Below are 17,746 nucleotides of genomic sequence, written 5' to 3'. Positions count from 1 at the left end.
TTGACAAAGCCAAATTGGATAGGATCCAATGTCTGTAGGTCTCCAATGTCTTTGTTTATGAGTTCCATAATGATCCTCTCCATAGCTTTGCAGACCAGGCTCGTCAAGCTTATGGGGCGGTAATTTACAGGGTCCGTAGAAGCACCGCCTTTGTGAAGTGGGACCACTGTTGCCGTACGCCACTCTTTGGGTACGTATCCTGTAGTAAGGCTAAGATTAAACAGCAGCCTTATGTGTGGGTTTAGTTCCGCTTGGAGTTCATGTAGCACACAGCCTGGGACACCATCCGGTCCCATTGATGCTGTGTTTTTAGCTTTAGAGAGGGCGGCTCTCACCTGGGCATCTGAGATGTTAGGGAGGCTACACTCTGCTGGGATAGTTATTTCTCCTTTTGGGGGAGGGAGGAGAATTTGCACTGAACCTGTCTGCCAGAATGTTGGCAATGTCAGTGGGTTCAGTGTATTTTGTGTCATTTTGGACTAACTCTGAGCATATCTGGGAGTTTCCACCCAGGTTTCTAACATAGCTAAAGAAGGCCTTGTGATTGTCTTTTGTGTTTTTTCTCTCAAAGTTGGCCTTGGATGATTTTATGAGTGATCGTAGTTTTTTGCTAGTACTGATCAGAGATGCCTTCCCTTTTAGGGATTTTGCTCTGTCATGTAGTAGCTTCCTCCTCCTGTTGTAAAGTTTGTTTATGGCTGGGGTCCACCAGACCGGGCGCCTGCCTTTGGGGGAATGGGTCTTGGTTTTATTTGGGATTGCATGATCCATGCATTCTTGAAGGTGCCCATAGAAGGCATTTGCAAAGGATTCAACAGTGTGGGTTGTGGTTTCCACTGGCCCAGGGGCCTTGAAAGATACCACTTCAGTCTTAAGAAGTGTGAAGTTTGCTTTTGAGAAGTTCTTCACTGTGGTCTTTTGTGCAGGGGGTGGGGGCGGGATGAGGATTTCCAGTGAGATTAATTTATGGTCTGATCTTACCAAAGAGGGATGTACTTCCGGTGTGGAGCATTTTGTCCCCATGTTTGTGATGATCATGTCTAGTATATTGTCTCCTCTTGTGGGAATGGTGACTAGTTGTTCCATTGCATTTGAGTTTATGAATTCTAGGAACCTTTGGGCTAGGGTGTTGGGGCTTGAGTAATGTTCCCAGTCTATGTTTGGGTAGTTGAAGTCTCCCAAAATGATGGTATTTGGAGAGACATTCATACTCTCCAGTGTCTTCAGGAAGGCTGTGTGGGGTTCCTGAGTTTGAGAGGGTGGTCTGTAGCATGCTACAAACTGTAAGGCAGTTTTGCCTATGGTTAGTTGCACCTGGATAGTCTCCGATGCTTTGTGCATTGCCACTAACCTGGAGGTGTGGGTATCTTTGATGAAAATGGATACTCCCCCTCCTTTTGTGGTTCGGTCCAAGTTTTGGGGCCGGAAAGCATGATATGAGGTAAAACCTGATAGTGCTGGGATGCTCTCAGGAGCCTTGAACCAGGTTTCAGTCACTGCACAGACATCGATGTTCTCCATACTGAGGAGGGCTTCGAGGGCATGCATCTTGAGGTTTAGACTTCTGGCATTGAGCAGCATTACCCTTAGTTTTTTTCCACTTGTGTTTTCTAGGGAGGTAGGTTTGTCATTTGAGCCTTGCCTAAAAAAGGCACTATGGGGGTGGCAAGAGCCTTGGCCAATATCCGGAAGCCCAGGGGTGACAGGTGCAAGCCATCCCTTGCGAAGCAGCGTGGCTTGTCAAGCATGTCATCCCAAGCAGACAGACACTGGATCCCCTTAGAATGACACCAGTAATTAAGCCAATTGTTAAAACTGATCATTTTGTCTTTGTACTGTGGCATCATTCTTGGTGAGAGTAAGATGCTGCTCAGGGTCAGGGTCATACCGGCCTGGGCTACATAATCAGAGAGCTCCTCTATGTCTCTTTTCATGTAGTCCAGGGAGGTACGTCTCAGGTCGTTCACACCGGCATGTACAATGACTGAGTCATATTTGTACTTGCTGTGGAGTGACCTGAGTGCTTGTGTTATGTGGCGGATTCTAGCTCCCGACAGGCAGCTTACTGTGACCCTCTCCTTGTTCAGTCTGGTGAGCGGGACGTCAGTGTGCCTGACTATGGAGTCACCTATTACAAGTGTGTCTGGCATGTTGTTTGGCCTTAAGAGCTGTGACTGTTTAGCACACTGACTTTGTGAACTGTGTGTTGCATGTGCTATGTCTTGAGGTGGTGGTTGCTTGGGTGTCTGCTTTGGAGGCCTCTGTTGTTTTGGTAGATTTTTAATCAGCCTCCAGTATGTTTTTGTGTGTTTATGTGTTTGGTTTGCAGTTGTGATAGTTCTGTGTGAGACTGGGTTTGTGGTGTGCGTGGTTACCTTCTCCTCCTGACTGGTCTTGCCAGTACTGAATTGAGAGAGCTCAGCCTCCAGTTTGGCTATATAGTTGCATCTCTCGCAAATATTTGTATTTGTTGGGAGGAGGAGAGGGTTGTCTGTGTACATGAGGCAATTGTAACATTGCCTCAAGATTCTAGATTCACCAGCTGAACAGGAGAGGACGCCAGCAACTGACCCTTCGACATGCTAGAAATAGTGAAAAGGATTGCTGTGTAACTGAGTCAGAAAGGACCTATAGGGAAATGGGTACTCAACAGAATTTAGGTGAATGAAGTACTTTCGTTTGTTTAAGAGTGCTTTACCTGTATACAAAATGCTTTAGGAGCAAGTGCTGAGCTTTTCAGATAGAGTATAGGCTGTTTAGATTGCAAGTAGAACAGTTCTAAGGGAAAAATTGAAGAGCAGACTTGGCGGAGCCAGAAAAGTTTAACCTTGTTTAACCGCTATGCATCGACGCAAAGCCGTGCAAACGCGGATTTTAAGCAGTGAACTACAAAAGAGCTAGGAATGGTCCCAAACAACCAATTACTAACAGCTTCTTGTGCTGAGGTCACTTCCCCCAAGGACAGGTAGGCTGCTCAAGGCTCCCCACTCCCACTGGTGAGCAAAGAAACTTCCTTCTATCCAAGTAAGGTAATGGACAACACAGGAACTACACCACAGCCCAGAATACAGCAATGCCTGTATACTGGTCTAAACTAGTCGAGAAAGGCGGGAAAACAAGGATTATTTTTTTGTTTTTTTGTTTTTTTTGCAGAAGTACACAGAAAATGCAGAGACAGTGATAAATTAGTTACACAGGCTAGCACACTTTAGTGGGCAGCCTCCACAGTTCAATTAAACAAACAAACAAGCAAACTTTCGACTAAATTCGACTAAATGTAACTTTAAGTGCAGATTTTAAAATAAATGCAGTAATCAGTAAAAAAACAGTTCAGGCTAGTTCAAGCAGAAGCTATTTTCAGTGAAAAAAAAGCAAAGATACTTAAATCCAGAAGGATGAATAAAGGGGCATGATTACCTCTCTTGATCTAAATGTGAAACCCTTCGTGATGAGGTGGGCTATGTAGAAGGTCTTTCTAACCACTTTGGCAATGTGGTTTTCAAAGGAGAGATTGCTATCAACTTGGGTCCCCAGGTCCCTAATAACTTTCTCTGTACTTAATGGGTTTCCGCCTATGTGGTAATTTGTGGGCACATTGTTTTTGCCAAAGGGTATGACTATACATTTTTCGGCATTTAGCTTTAAACCATGGCGCTGGCACCAGTTATCTGTCTCTGTGAGACCTTTTTGAAGGATGTTTGTGTCAGCTGGAGAGTTGATTATGGCGCCCAGTTTGCAGTCGTCTGCGAACTTGGTGAGCCATAGTCCTCTCACGTTTGCCTGTACCTCAGAAAATTATATACCGAACAAGAGTGACGCATGGCAGTTTGTAGTATTGTTTTGTATTTACTATGGCATTTTTATGATGTAGCCTTTTTTATGTGATTATAAAAGCCATTTTAAAAATGTAGTTCTGCTGGGATTTCTTTTGTGCAGTGCTCAGGGCCTTTCAAATTAGTGGTGAATAATGGGGGGTTGGATAAAATCTGCGTCTGGCTGTGCCTAATGATTTTTTTCTGATTTTAACAGGGGGAGGTGATAGCCTTGGATAAGACACCAAATAAAATACAAAAAATTATGGAGAGTGCAGAAGTGTTGCAGCTGAAAAGTATCAAGGCATTCTGTTTTGATAGCACTAAAGCTATAGCATCTAGCAAATCTGAAGTCAAGCCAGGTACGAAATAGTTGTATTATGCTAAATGGTTACAGATGTGCATGCTGTGTTATACACACAAACACTTTAACGACATTTGACTCAGGAGATCTTCTGAGAGTGTTTCTGGATATGGAGTTCATGCAGTAGAATTTTGTCACTAGTATACTAAATGCATATTGTTTCTTGACTCTAACCTCACTGAAAATAGACTTGACTGGCATAGAGCAGATAGGAGCTGTACTCGCCAGCTCTGTAACAGACACACATGACTTAACATAGTGGTTCTCCCCTGGACTCCCATTACTCTACGTTTTTCTTTCCATTTTCTTTATACTACTTAGGTTGAAAGACATATGGTGGGGGGCTGTCATTTGGTGATAGTAATTAGACAAAACAAGGGAACATGAAACAGTTTACTGTTGTCTGACCTGCTTTGAATATGCACAACATAAAGTCGCATGAAGAAGTGCCAGGAAAGAAAACCGTTCATGCTGTCTGCTGCCATTGAAACTACATTGAAATGGCACCACCAGTTGGCCCACATGTATACATTCATTGTGCACATGTACAGTATTGCCTCTTACACTAAACTTCCTCCCATCTTACATGGTTTTCGGATGGGGGGGCAACAAGAGCAAAGCTGCACAGTCATCATTTTATATATTATTTTAAATAATGTATTTGTTGGCAAAAATTACAATGGTTTGCTTCAGCTTTCTGCAGCACTGGTTGTGCTGATGCTCACTGCAGCTGCACCTTGCCATTCCATGTCAATCCTCATTGTCACGTCAACTTAATGCCTCCTCAAGCTGTTTTTTTTCCTGTATTCTTTTTGATCATGTGCCTGCTGGCCATCAAACCTCCCACATCTAGACATGAGCATATTCATTTCTTTATGATAGGGAGACCAAGCGCCACAGAGTTGAAAGCCATCCAGAGGGGCTGCTAGTTTACCAGCCGTGAGGTTGCTTGTGCCCTTGATGGCATCCAGGCTATAAAGACAGTTGAAAGCCAGCACTGGGTGGGAGACAGGCTACTTGCACTACTACACAGCCCATCATCACCCACCCCCCACAAGCTCACACTCTGATTCACTTGCTAAGGATGGCAACCACCAGATGGTGCCTTGGTGTACCAGAAGCTAAACTCCAGGGCAGCTGTGCTATGTACTGCACCCCCGCCCCACGATGGGTGTGCCAGTCTTCTGCAAATTCCATAAGCGCCCAAGCTACCTATTGGACTCATGTCACCTGGGTCAAGTCATGGTTTTGTCCTTCTATGCTACCTGGACTAGCTGAATGCATCCCACAAATGTGGACTTAAAACTGCTAAGCTCGTTGTTGTTTGAATTTGTTTGAAATTAAATTTCACTTGTGTCTTCTCTTGTTCATCATTGAAAGGGTACAGTGCTAGATTTGTGCTGTCACCAGCATGAGGCATAAAAATAGTTGCACTAGGCACACTGTTTTTCTCAAGCATATTGTTAGGCATGAGCAGTCTCTCTCCTTTTTAATGGCAGAACTGGATGGGGGTAATAACAGAATTGCTCTGAACCCATAAATGACCTGGAGATATTAATCCAAATGAGGTAAAAATTCTGGAATTGTAACAGGTACTGGGAACAGTAGTAATGTATAAAATCAGGATGTCTTAGTTATACCAGTTTGCCGCTTCAATCCCCTGGGGAAGAATACTATATAAAACAAAAGCAGTGGGGTTTCTGATAAAATGTTCCATAGTTTCATAATTTTTAGAAAGCTGTATAAAGATCAAGGACCATAATAATGGAGGCTCCAAGGTCATAAAGTAGACATTCAAACCAAACCAAGTATCTAAAGACTTCTTGAATGATTCTAGTGAGTTATATTTACTTACCTGTAATGGCAGTCTGTTCCAATACTTTGATTGATAAATCTTGATCTAAAAGTTGTTCTGCATTTTGCTATTTGAAATGTATAATTTTTCCAACTCAGCAATGCAGTATTGAACAAAACCTGTGTTTCTTCATCATGAAGTGCATGATATGCTAGGCACAGTCTGCCACGTAATCAGCGATTACTGATACGTTTTGCTAAATATTCCTGATGTGTGATTGTCCTGCACTCCATAATTGTTTTAGTAAATTTTCTTTCTACTCTTTTTAATATGGAGAGGTCACCTCTTGAATATGTACAAATGAATGAGTTGTGTTCAATTATATGTCCAATATACATTGTAAATAATTTCAGTAGAAATGCAACAGCTGTGTTCAAAACATTTCTCAAAAGGAGCCCCATGACACATGGCTTTTGCCTTAACAGTGCATGCATTTTTTTTAAATGTTAACTAATAACTTCTATATATTCAATAAGGTTTCTGTATTCAGTCATTTCCTGTCATGTTTTCCCAAAAATAAAAGGTTGTTCAGGTCTGAAATTATCAAAATATATAACACATTTCTTATGAATATGCAAGAAAATAAAACATGAAACGTTCATGATGCTGTATGATTAGGTGGGACATCTGGCATGCAGACTATTGTGGGCAGATGTTCATCATGTTTCACTGCTGCAGTCATTACACTTGGATTATCCGCCGGGAGGTGACCCACAGTCGGCCCGAGTACCAAAGTCTTGGTCCGGTGTCGGTTGCTGTCGCTTCTTCCCTGACGTCAGTGCGCCAGGGGTACAAAAGTTGCAACCAACGCCATTTTCTTCAGTCTTTATTGCCGCGCGGTGCCCGAAGCAAAAGCAATTCGCAAGTGCCAGTCAGCCGACTCCTGAGATTTTTAAAATTGAATTTCAGAACCAAAGTCTTCAATAAAGCTAAGTACCCCGTTGGGGGAAACTTTTTCTTGCTCCAGACCGATGTCAGTAAAAGTTAATAATTGTATTTCTTGTGGGAAGCAAATACCTCATAAGGACTTTCACTCTTACTGCATTCCTTGCCTAGGCCCTGATCACGACGTTACTAGTTGTCGGTTTTGTGCTAGATTCAATAAACTCACTTTAAAACGTCGGTTTGAATTTCCTTTACATTACTTTGGACGAAGATTTAACTATATAATGCCATCGGATCAGCTGACACCCACTATTTATAAAAAACGCAAGGACAAAGAAAGAGACAGGCATCCGAGTTCCAAAACCGACAACGACGCCTCTTCTAGGCCAGTCGCCAGTTCACTGGTTCTCAGTGAGGCGCTTTCGCAGCCCCTGACACCAGCTACCTCAGAGCCACAGGCCGCAACTGACAGCCATGTGGAGGCCCCGAGGCCTGTGGAAACTCAAAGTATTGGGCCTACTGAAACTATGCCCTCAGATGGGTCTGGAGCAGCTGAGCAGGCACCGGCTTCTGAGGGCGTCTTCAGACCTTCACAACTTACTGTTAAGACTACTACAGCAGCAAAGGCAAAGTCAAAGACAAGGAAACAAGTGCAGCATTCTCCAGAGCAGTCTTCTATGCCAAAGAAACAGAAGCTAAAAATGGTCAAGGACCTTATTACTTTAATCAGGGGCTCCCATCCCCCTCCTGACAAAAGGCCTAGGCAAGACACTGATTATGATTCCTCTGATCAAGTTTCCATTTCCTCTGATTCTTCTTCTGATCAGGGCTATTCTCTCCCTCCTTATGAGGACTCTGATGCTGAAGAGTCCATTCCTTCAGCCTCTCCACCTGAGGATTATTATTTTGGGGAAACCCTTCACACTATGAGGGAGCATTTCCACTGGGAGAGCCAGGACTACTCAGAATCCAAGAAAAGGCTCAGAGATTTCCTTTTACTGCCTCAGCACAGACCCCTGGCTATCCCCCCTGTACTTGATATTGTAGATGATGTCTTTACTGAATCCAGTCTGTCTCCAGATTCTTTACCCCCTGCACCAGTAAAGCCAGACAGGTACTACAGGGTCCCTGACTCTCATAAATTCCTTTACAAAAACCCCACTGCAGACCCAGAAACAATTTCTCAAGGTCCTAAAGGGGTTAAAGCTTCCACTGCAAAAAATCCTGTCCCCTCAGATAGGGATTCCAGAGCTCTGGACAGATGGGGGAAAAAAGTTTACACTTCTGCTACTTTAGCTGTAAGAGCTTTAAACTGTCAGTTTCACATGCTTAAATAGCAACAGTATCTCATGTCATTGTTACAGCAGAAAATGGTTACAAATACAGAAAGTCCAGACAGTAAAGAAATGCAGGAATTATTGCATGCAGTAGAACAAGTGGGAAAGCATACTCTGCAATGTGGTTTTGATTCATTAGAGGCTTCTTGTAGAGCCGCAGTTACAGGCTCAATTATTCGAAGACATGCTTGGTTGAAAGAACAAAGTTTACCTGACCATGTTAAGGTAAAGTTATTGGATGCACCTCTACAGCATGATACTTTATTTGGTGTTAAGGCAGAAGAGGTGTTAAAGAAAATGGAGGATAAAGCAAAGTCAATGCAAACGGTGAAAGATTTCTTACAGGTTCAACCACCTAGATTTAGCAGAAACTGGCCTTCAAAAAATTGGTCCTTTCCAGTGTCAGACAGGCCCCAAAGAGGCAGATACAGATGCCCAAGAGGCAGATCTCAGCCCCAAGGTACCTACAGACCTAGGCAATGGGGTGCTTCAGCCACCAAAGGAGGAGAAGACAAATCACAACCCTATAGGAAACAAACACAATGACTTCCCTCTGCAAATGCCAAGCACTTACCAGTTGATAGCACCCCTAGGGGGAAAGCTAGCACTTTTCTCAAACAATTGGCACAGGATCACCCAAGACCAATGGGTGTTGAAAATAGTTTCTCAAGGGTACAGGTTCCACTTCCACATGCTTCCAAAACTAAAAGGTATGTCAAACCTGCCACAAAACCAATGGACAGAGGTACAAAAACAGGTTGCTGCTCTTATGGAAATGGGAGCTATTCAAAAAGTTCCACAAAAGGAACAGGGACAAGGATTTTACTCAAGACTTTTCTTAGTACCCAGAAAAGACAAGGCCTGGAGGCCAATATCGATCTGTCAGTTTTAAATACTTTCCTGGATGTACCAAAATTCAAAATATTAACACTACAACTCCTGCACATGCTGGACAAGGAGGCTTGGCTAGTTACTTTGGATCTCAAGGAGGCATACCTGCACGTCCCAATCAGACAATCGTGCAGAAAATACCTCAGATTTATAGCAGGATCAATGCATTACCAATTCTCTGCACTGCCCTTTGGCTTATCTACTGCGCCCAGGGTCTTCACAAAATGCCTGGCTCCAGTAATTGCATTTTGCAGACAAAAAGGAATTCAAATATATCCCTACTTGGACGACTGCCTTATTCAAGCAGAGAGCAAGGACATTCTTCTAAAGCACCTGGTGTTTGTAAAAAAGTTACTAATTTGCCTAGGGTACACAGTAAACGAAAATAAATCAAAACTAGTGCCCTCTCAAGAGATAATATTCCTGGGTGCAAGCTTAAATACATCTACCCAGATGGCTTATCTCACGCCAGACAAACAAAGGCAACTGACTCATTGCTTTCAAATGATGGCAAAAAAGACCCGGCTCCCTGCAAGAAAAATTCTGCAGGCCCTGGGTTTCATGGCATCCTGCATACTACTAATTCCATATGCAAAGCTGCATATGAGGAAACTACAATGGTATCAAAAAAGTGTTTGGACTCAGCATTGTCAAAGCCTAGAGACAATCATAACCTTAATCCCTTGCCTACAACAGGAGTTTCAGTGGTGGTCCCAGGCCTGTCACCACAACAAGGGACAGCCTTTCACCTTACCTACAGCCAGGCAGACAATAACAACTGATGCATCGGATTATGCCTGGGGAGCACATATGGCAGGAAAATGTATTCAGGGCACATGGCCCAGGGAGCAAATGCATCTTCACATCAATCAAAAAGAGATGCTAGCTGTACAAAATGCTCTGACAGCCTTCAAGGACCTAATACACCCAGGACAACTACTGATAAAGACAGACAATACCACAGTTATGTGGTACATAAACAAGCAAGGGGGTACACATTCCTTCCCCCTATGCAGACAAGCCATGACTTTGTGGAGCACAGCACTGACCTACCAGGTACATCTGCAAGCACAATTCCTGCCAGGAACAAAAAATACACTGGCAGACGAACTAAGCAGAAATCTCATGGATCCTCACAAATGGAAACTAAATCCACAAGTGTTCAACATGATAACAATGGAGTGGGGACGCCCAGACATAGATCTATTTGCCTCCCCTCACAATTGCCAAATACAGACATTTTGCACAAGGACTTATCACTCTCAAGCATGGAAAGTGGATGCTCTGTCATTCAGCTGGAAAAACCTGACAGTCTATGCCTTCCCTCCGATGCCTCTTCTCAACAAAGTACTTCTAAAAGTCAGACAAGAGAGGCCAAAAATGATCCTGATTGCACCAGACTGGCCATGCCAGCACTGGTATACAATACTAAAAACTCTGACTCAGGACCCACCTTGGCCTCTTCCTCTAATCCCTCATCTTCTGACACAGCAAAACTATCAGATTTTGCACAGTCAGCTCAGTACCTTACACCTGTCAGCATGGCGACTAATGTAGCCTCTCAGACTGCAACTCTCTCTAAAGCTGTAATGGATGTAATTTTGGAAGCCAGGAGGCCCATCACTAGGAAATCTTATGCAGAAAAATGGAAAAGATTCTGTGCTTGGAACCAGGCACAAGGACTCGACCCACTGGTCCCTAGTGTACCTCAGATTTTACAATACTTGACTGAGATATTGGACAGAGGCCTATCTTTTTCATTTATTAAAATCCATGCCTCTGCCATTTCAGCTCATTACAGTGCGGATCCTCCTATTTTTTCACATCCTCTACTACGACAGTACCTCAGAGGGGCAAAGAATATAAGACCCCCCCTAGAAGAGCACTGGTACCAACTTGGGACCTCAATTTTGTTTTAGAGAAACTAACACTGCCTCCATTTGAACCAGCCAACACAGCTGATCTTAAACTTCTGTCATGGAAAACTGCTCTGCTCTTAGCAATAACTTCAGCAAGAAGAGTCTCAGAGTTACAGGCATTGATGGCTGTAGAATCTTTCCTCACTTTTCATCAAGACAGGGGTTTCTCTTAGAACAAACCCCACATTCATGCCAAAGGTGGTCTCCAATGTGGCCTTAAACCAAACCATTCATTTGCCTGCTTTCTACCCAAATCCCCAGAATAAAGGGGAAAAACTTCTGCACGCTTTGGATACACACAGGCAGCTACGATTTTACTTGGACAAAACAAAAGCTTTCAGAAAAACTGAGCAACTGTTTGTAGCTTATGCTGCAGGATCACAAGGAAAGCCAATTACTAAGCAGACACTCTCCATATGGATAGGACACTGCATCCGCTTCTGTTATGCACAGCATGGCAAATCTGTGCCTAAGGGCATTAGGCCTCATTCTACCAGAGCAGCAGCCACCTCAGCAGCTTTCCTCAGAGGGGTACCAACCAAAGATATTTTAGAAGCTGCAACCTGGAGCTCAGTGCGCACTTTCACCAAGCACTACCACCTACCTCTCTACTCCAAATCTAGAGCAGGCTTTGCCACCGCAGTTCTGCAGGGGTTGTTAGCCTCGCCTAATCCAATCTAGACCCAACCACCCAACCTCAGCTTTGGGATTCTACCCAAGTGTAATGACTGCAACAGTGAAACACGATGAACATAGTACAGTTGTGTACCTACCATAAATGTAGATGTTCGAGTGTATTCACTGTTGCAGTCCAGGTTACCCACCCACCATCCCCCTCTTTGCTGGGACTATTCTAAACTTCTCAACTCTATACAACCTATGTGGTGTATTTGCTTGTAGATGAAAGATATGTTTATAGTATTATATGCACTGTTGTTTGGCATACTTATATCTTTTCAGCCTTCCTTTCTGGAGGCACCTGACATCTGGGGCAAGAAAAACTGAAGAAAATGGCATCAGTTGCAACATTTATACCCCTGGCACACTGACGTCCGGGAAGAAGCGACAGCAACCAACGCTGGACCGAGACTTTGGAACTCGGGCTGACTGTGGGTCGCCTTTCGGCAGATAACCCAAGTGTAATGACTGCAACAGTGAATACACTCAAACATCTACATTTATGGTAGGTACACAACTGTACTTTGTTGATCTGTGCTTGTTGTCTGATCAACATGCAGATTACAAAGTTCACCATCATAAAGTTGCTTAAATATACATATTTCATGAGTGTTAGATCTGTGTGTATGTGTGTGTGTGTTTGCAGATAGCCAGCAAAGTTTTTTGTCATATGATGAGCAAAGAATGAGAGCTATTAGCTGCCAGAGGGTATTACTACTGTATCTTTAAACTGGAGTTTGATTGCCAAGATCTTTCATTAGTTCTGATAACACCTCTCTCGCTCTGTCTCTCTCTGTGTTTTCAGAAGACTCCCTCACACCACAATTCCCACCCTGTTTGTAATCTGTCCTATCTATGAGTAGTAGACTCTGGATTCCAAGTGAAGCAGCTTTGCTGCACTGCCGTTCTACATTGTCTTCTAGATACACAGAATTTCTAGTGTTGTATATTTCATAATGTCATCCACTTCCAAGACATAGTATCAGTGATCCTGTACTCAGTGTAGCAATCCTCAGTTCATGTTTAGCAAGTTGATTTTACGTCCAGCTTTCACTCTGTAGAGCTGTCCTAGGTAACCTAGCCTGGGCAGCTGTTGCTGGCCAGTAGCTTATTGACTCAGGGCTGCTGGGTATTTCAAATGTAGGGACAGACCTTTTAAAAATCATATTAAAATTATATACCCAAATGAAGCATATCATCAGATACTGTAAACAATCAGTATTCTAGGTATTAGAAATCAGACAGTCAGGATTCTAGGTATGAGAAATCAGTCAGTCAGACAATCAGGATTCTCTGTATGAGAAATCAGTCAGTAGGAAATCTGAGAAAGTTAGAACCCCATAAGTTTCCCAAGCTGAAAGGATGTAGGATGCTTATTGCTCAGCCCTTCTGAACTTGGCACTTCGAAATCCAAGCACAGTGCCAACAGGAGACTCCTGGAAAAGTTTACCAATGCCAGTAAATGCATACAGCCAAACGGCAGCAAACAGAATACCCTACTTGAAGGGAAAAAACTGCCTTCCAGATCTACCATCTTTAACACTTGTAAAGAGTCTGACGTTTGCAGCTGATATAAAGCAGCATTAAAGCACCTGCCACTAATTATGAGAGAGAAGTTTAGGAAGGAATACACTGAAGAACTAGGTATTCTGCTCAAAATGGGAGCTTGGGTATCAAGCAATTTGAGGAGGGTTATATCCTAAGGACAGAAGTTACCAGATTGATGCAGAGTGCTGGTAGGGAAGACGCAGGCTATCAGAAACAGTTAGTAGGCAGCCTGAGTGAAATCTCCAGGTCACTATTGCCCATTGAAAGAATGTACTCACAACCGCTTGTGGAATAGAGGGTGTTCTGAATTCTCCCAAATCATGAAAACCAATAAACACCTGACAAGGGGAAACATCTTCTCCACTAAGTAAGAACTGCAAAAGTGGTCTAATGATCAAAATGGCTACTGCCAGGTTTCCTTTTTAATGCTGTGCCTCTAAAGAGAGCTTAACTTCAGTTAAAAAAAAAGATGTTTAAATTCATAAACTATACATACATACATTACAAACTCAGTTTAATACCAGTTATCATGGAAAGTCCAAGTCATCCTGAGATATAACAAAGCCAGTGGTTTCAAAGTGAAGTTGAAACAGCCAAATGTGTCATCCAAATATCTCAGTATGATGGTAGGATTAAGGAATAGAAACCTGCTGGCCTGAGCCCACTGGAATAATGGTGGGGTATCAGTGAAAAAAAATGAAACTAGGAGTTAAGGTTGTAACAGTACCCACAAAACAGAATATTTCAATGTGTGAGTCTAGATCATCCAAGCCAGCTTTCAGTGAAGAACAGGGAATCAGCCAAAGTGCCAAGGGCTTGACCCCCCCCAAAGAAGAAAGATATTCATTGTGATCCCAGTAATATATAAAATAAACCAAACACCAGATTCACAGCCTATACTGAATAAGAAAGCTTTTAACAGGTACTGATACCTGTAGCAAATGCACATTTTCAAGCTGGTCATATCATCCAACAAAAAGAAAACTGCAGCTTGTGTGTGTGTGTGTGTGTGTGTGTGTGTGTGTGTGTGTGTGTGTGTGTGTGTGTGTGTGTGTGTGTGTGTGTGTGTAGGCACGGACGTGTGTGTGCGCGCGCACATGTCTGTGTGCGTCTGTGTATAGATAATGTGTGCGCGCACACACACACACACACACATATATACATGTGTGGATACATAAAATGCGTGTGTATATATAGTAAAATGAAGGACTGCATTTGTAGTTTACTGTGGCAAGGAATCATAGAACCTGCAGGCTCACCACTCTTGATGAAGGCACTAAAGGCAACAGAGTCACTGTATGCATAAATACAGACATGTTATGCAGGATAACAACCTGGAACTCCTTCCTGTCCAACTTACCATTAGCAAAACCTCTTATCACATCATAGCCAGCTGTAGGGGTCCCTGTATGTCACGCTTAACCCATACCTCATTCTTGACTAATATGGAATCGCTGTGCATTCAGCCAAACACCATTCTCCAACAGGACTTCAACTATCCCTCCATCATCTGGGAGACTTGTACATCTAATATGTATGCCCAGAGATTTATAGACATCATAACTACAAAGTGACTAGACCAGTTAGTTTGCACCCCAATTAGAGGAGTCAAAATCCTAGAAATGGTCCTCACCAATATGGGACAGCTCTGTTCCTTAACAGTTGCAACTTCTACTGGAGTCCAATCTGACCATAAATCAGTCACATTCACCATAAGTATAAAGCCAGAAGCATCTTAAGATATCTCGGCATTCAGAGATTATGCAAAGGCTAATCTGCTAAAACTGAGTGATAACCTGGTGAAATTCAACATTCCCATCCAAGCTGATAGCCCCACTGCATATGGGAACTTATGTACCACCAAATTCAATGCATATGTGAATAGGTTCATATGAGCATCTGTCCCCCTCCTAAATAATTACAATGCCAGTTCAAAAAAAAAACCGTCTAGTGGAAACCAAATATAAAAAGTCTGTACAATAAAAGAAAAAAGCCCATTGCATGTAATAATAAATGTAATTCTTAAAATGTCAAAAACACTCTTGCTAAACTTAACAGGGAACTCCAGTCCCTGTTCAAATCAACCAAAGCTAGATATGAGGTAAAAATAGCCACCCAGACAAAAGACAACTATAACACCTTCTTTAGCTATGTTAGAAGCATCAGAAGCAATGCCCAGCACTACAGAGAGCTAATAGTAAATGATGACACATACTCAGACCCTGAGGACATAACCAATCTTCTATCAGTGCAGGATTTCAACATGCATCATGCATTCATACTTAGCACACTAGACAAAGGCAGTAAAAGCAGTAGTGTCTCTATATTTGTAAAACAAAATCTTACCTGCAGACTAGTGAGGAAGGGTAATGATCTGGAACTCCTCCACATCCAACTTTACCATTAACAAAACCCCTTATCACATTATAGCTAACTATAGGACCCCTTCTATGCTCCATTGGCCCATATATCCTACCTGATTAGTAGAGAGTCCCTTTGCATTAGGATAAACACCATTCTCTTAGGGGACTTCAACTACACCACCATAATCTGGGAGAATTGTACATTCTATATCATGTACGCCCAGGTATTTCTGGACTTCATAAATACAAACTCCAGTTAATCAGTACCCCAGCTAGGGACGATAGAATCCTTGACTTGGTTCTCACCATTATGGGATAGCTCTGTTCATTATCAATTGTAACTTTATCCTTAGTCAAATCTGGCCATGTATCAGTCACATTCACTGTAAGACTGAACCATCTTCCAATAATTCTGTATTCTGCAATTATGCTAAAGTGGCAACCTGGCTAAATTCAGCATTCCCTTCATACCTGATGAATCTCTGAGTATGCAGAACCCTGTACTGCAAGAATCTATGCACATGTAATTAGCTGCACAGAAGCATTAAGTCCCCCTCTAAAGCAAATACAATGCCACATTTAAAAATAAACTGCAATGCTGGGATCCAAATATAAACAGGATGTGCAGTAAAAGAAAAAAACTCATTACAAGTAAAAATAAATCTAACACTCTAGATGCCAAAAAATGTACTTGCTAAATTTAACAAGAAACTGCATTCCCTGAGCAAATCAAAGATAGATGTGAGGTAAAAACAGCCACCCAAGTAAAACACACACAATAATTGTGCTAGAAATGTGAGAAAGAAGACTCCTCACTGTACAGAACTAATAGTAAATTATATCACATTTTCAGACCCAGAAGACATAGAGCTAATTTTATGCACCAGTTGATTTCACCCCCCCCCTCCCCTCATTCTCGTATTACATACAGACATGTGCACACGCACCCCAAATCTCCCAAGAACACCAAAGTCAAGAGCACTGCTTCTGTGGGGCCGATGACATACCAGTGTGACTACTAGCCAAACTGAAACAGGGTCTTTCAGACTCCCTTTGGAATACCTTTAATATCAGCCTCCAAACAGACTGTGTGTCAGATGACTGGCAGCAGTTAACTCCCTGCGCACAGTTGGGGTGTCAGTGCATCCGGGTAATTATAGATCCATACATCTGACTAGCCACATCTGGAAGGCTATGGAAGTGATCATCATGGAATTAATAAATAAGGACATGGGTAACTTACAAACTCTTGACCCAAGACAGTTCCGATCACATACCTTAACATCTATCCCTTATGGAGAGCTGTTAAGAATTAAAAGATTATGCAGTGATGTAAATGAATCGCAGGTAGAGGCTGAGAAAGTTATTATTATACCATGACCCCCATTAATATTCCAAAACGTGCACGCTGATTGGCCAGCGTGCACGTTGTAAATCGACTTATACTACTGGAAAAAGCTCCGGTCGCCCGGACTTTTTCCATTAGTATAAGTCTCTTTTAAAACACTGTCTCGCTATGTTAAAAGAGTTTAACATAGCGACACAGGTTTAAAAAAAGCAACGGAGATCTTGCTTTCTCCGTTGCTTTTTTTTTAAACCTGTCTCGCTATGTTAAATGGGTTTAACATAGCGAGACAGCTTTAAAATAAGCAACGGAGATCTCCGTTGCTTATTTTAAAGCTGCTATGTTAAACCCATTTAACATAGCGAGACAGGTTTAAAAAAAAAAGCAACAGAGAAAGCAAGATCTCCGTTGCTTTTTACTGTTTCGCTATGTTAAATGGGTTTAACATAGCGAGACAGCTTTAAAATAAGCAACGTACCTCTCTGTTGCTTATTTTAAAGCTGTCTCGCTATGTTAAACCCATTTAACATAGCGAAACAGTAAAAATGAATGGAGACATCTTGCTTTCTCAGTTGCTTTTGGCCACAGCTCTGATGTACTGCGTAGGCATGCGCAGTACATCAGAACTGCCGCTGATACCAGACAGCTGCGGAAGGGCAGCAAAGAGGCATTATACAATGTCATTATTTAAGAAAAGTAATTATTTCTTTTCTTAAATAATGTCATAGTATAATAGCAATAACCCACTT

The 17,746-nt window shown here is 42.5% G+C and overlaps 1 protein-coding gene across 1 annotated transcript in view; it reads left to right on the top strand.

Annotated features, from left to right (window-relative positions):
- The window catches only part of NSUN6 (NOP2/Sun RNA methyltransferase 6), a 611,674-nt gene that overhangs the window by 512,998 nt on the left and 80,930 nt on the right, over nucleotides 1–17,746 (top strand). Inside the window, exon 9 of the mRNA XM_044064641.1 lies at nucleotides 4,030–4,174. Within this exon, the coding sequence (XP_043920576.1) occupies nucleotides 4,030–4,174 (145 nt within the window). The remainder of the gene's footprint in view (nucleotides 1–4,029; nucleotides 4,175–17,746) is intronic.

Source organism: Protopterus annectens, chromosome 3.part0, assembly GCF_019279795.1.
Source record: "Protopterus annectens isolate FY-2018-M chromosome 3.part0, PAN1.0, whole genome shotgun sequence".
NCBI lineage: Eukaryota > Metazoa > Chordata > Ceratodontiformes > Protopteridae > Protopterus > Protopterus annectens.
The sequence above is the reverse complement of the archived record's forward strand: the minus strand, read 5'-3'. Positions and strand labels throughout refer to the sequence as shown.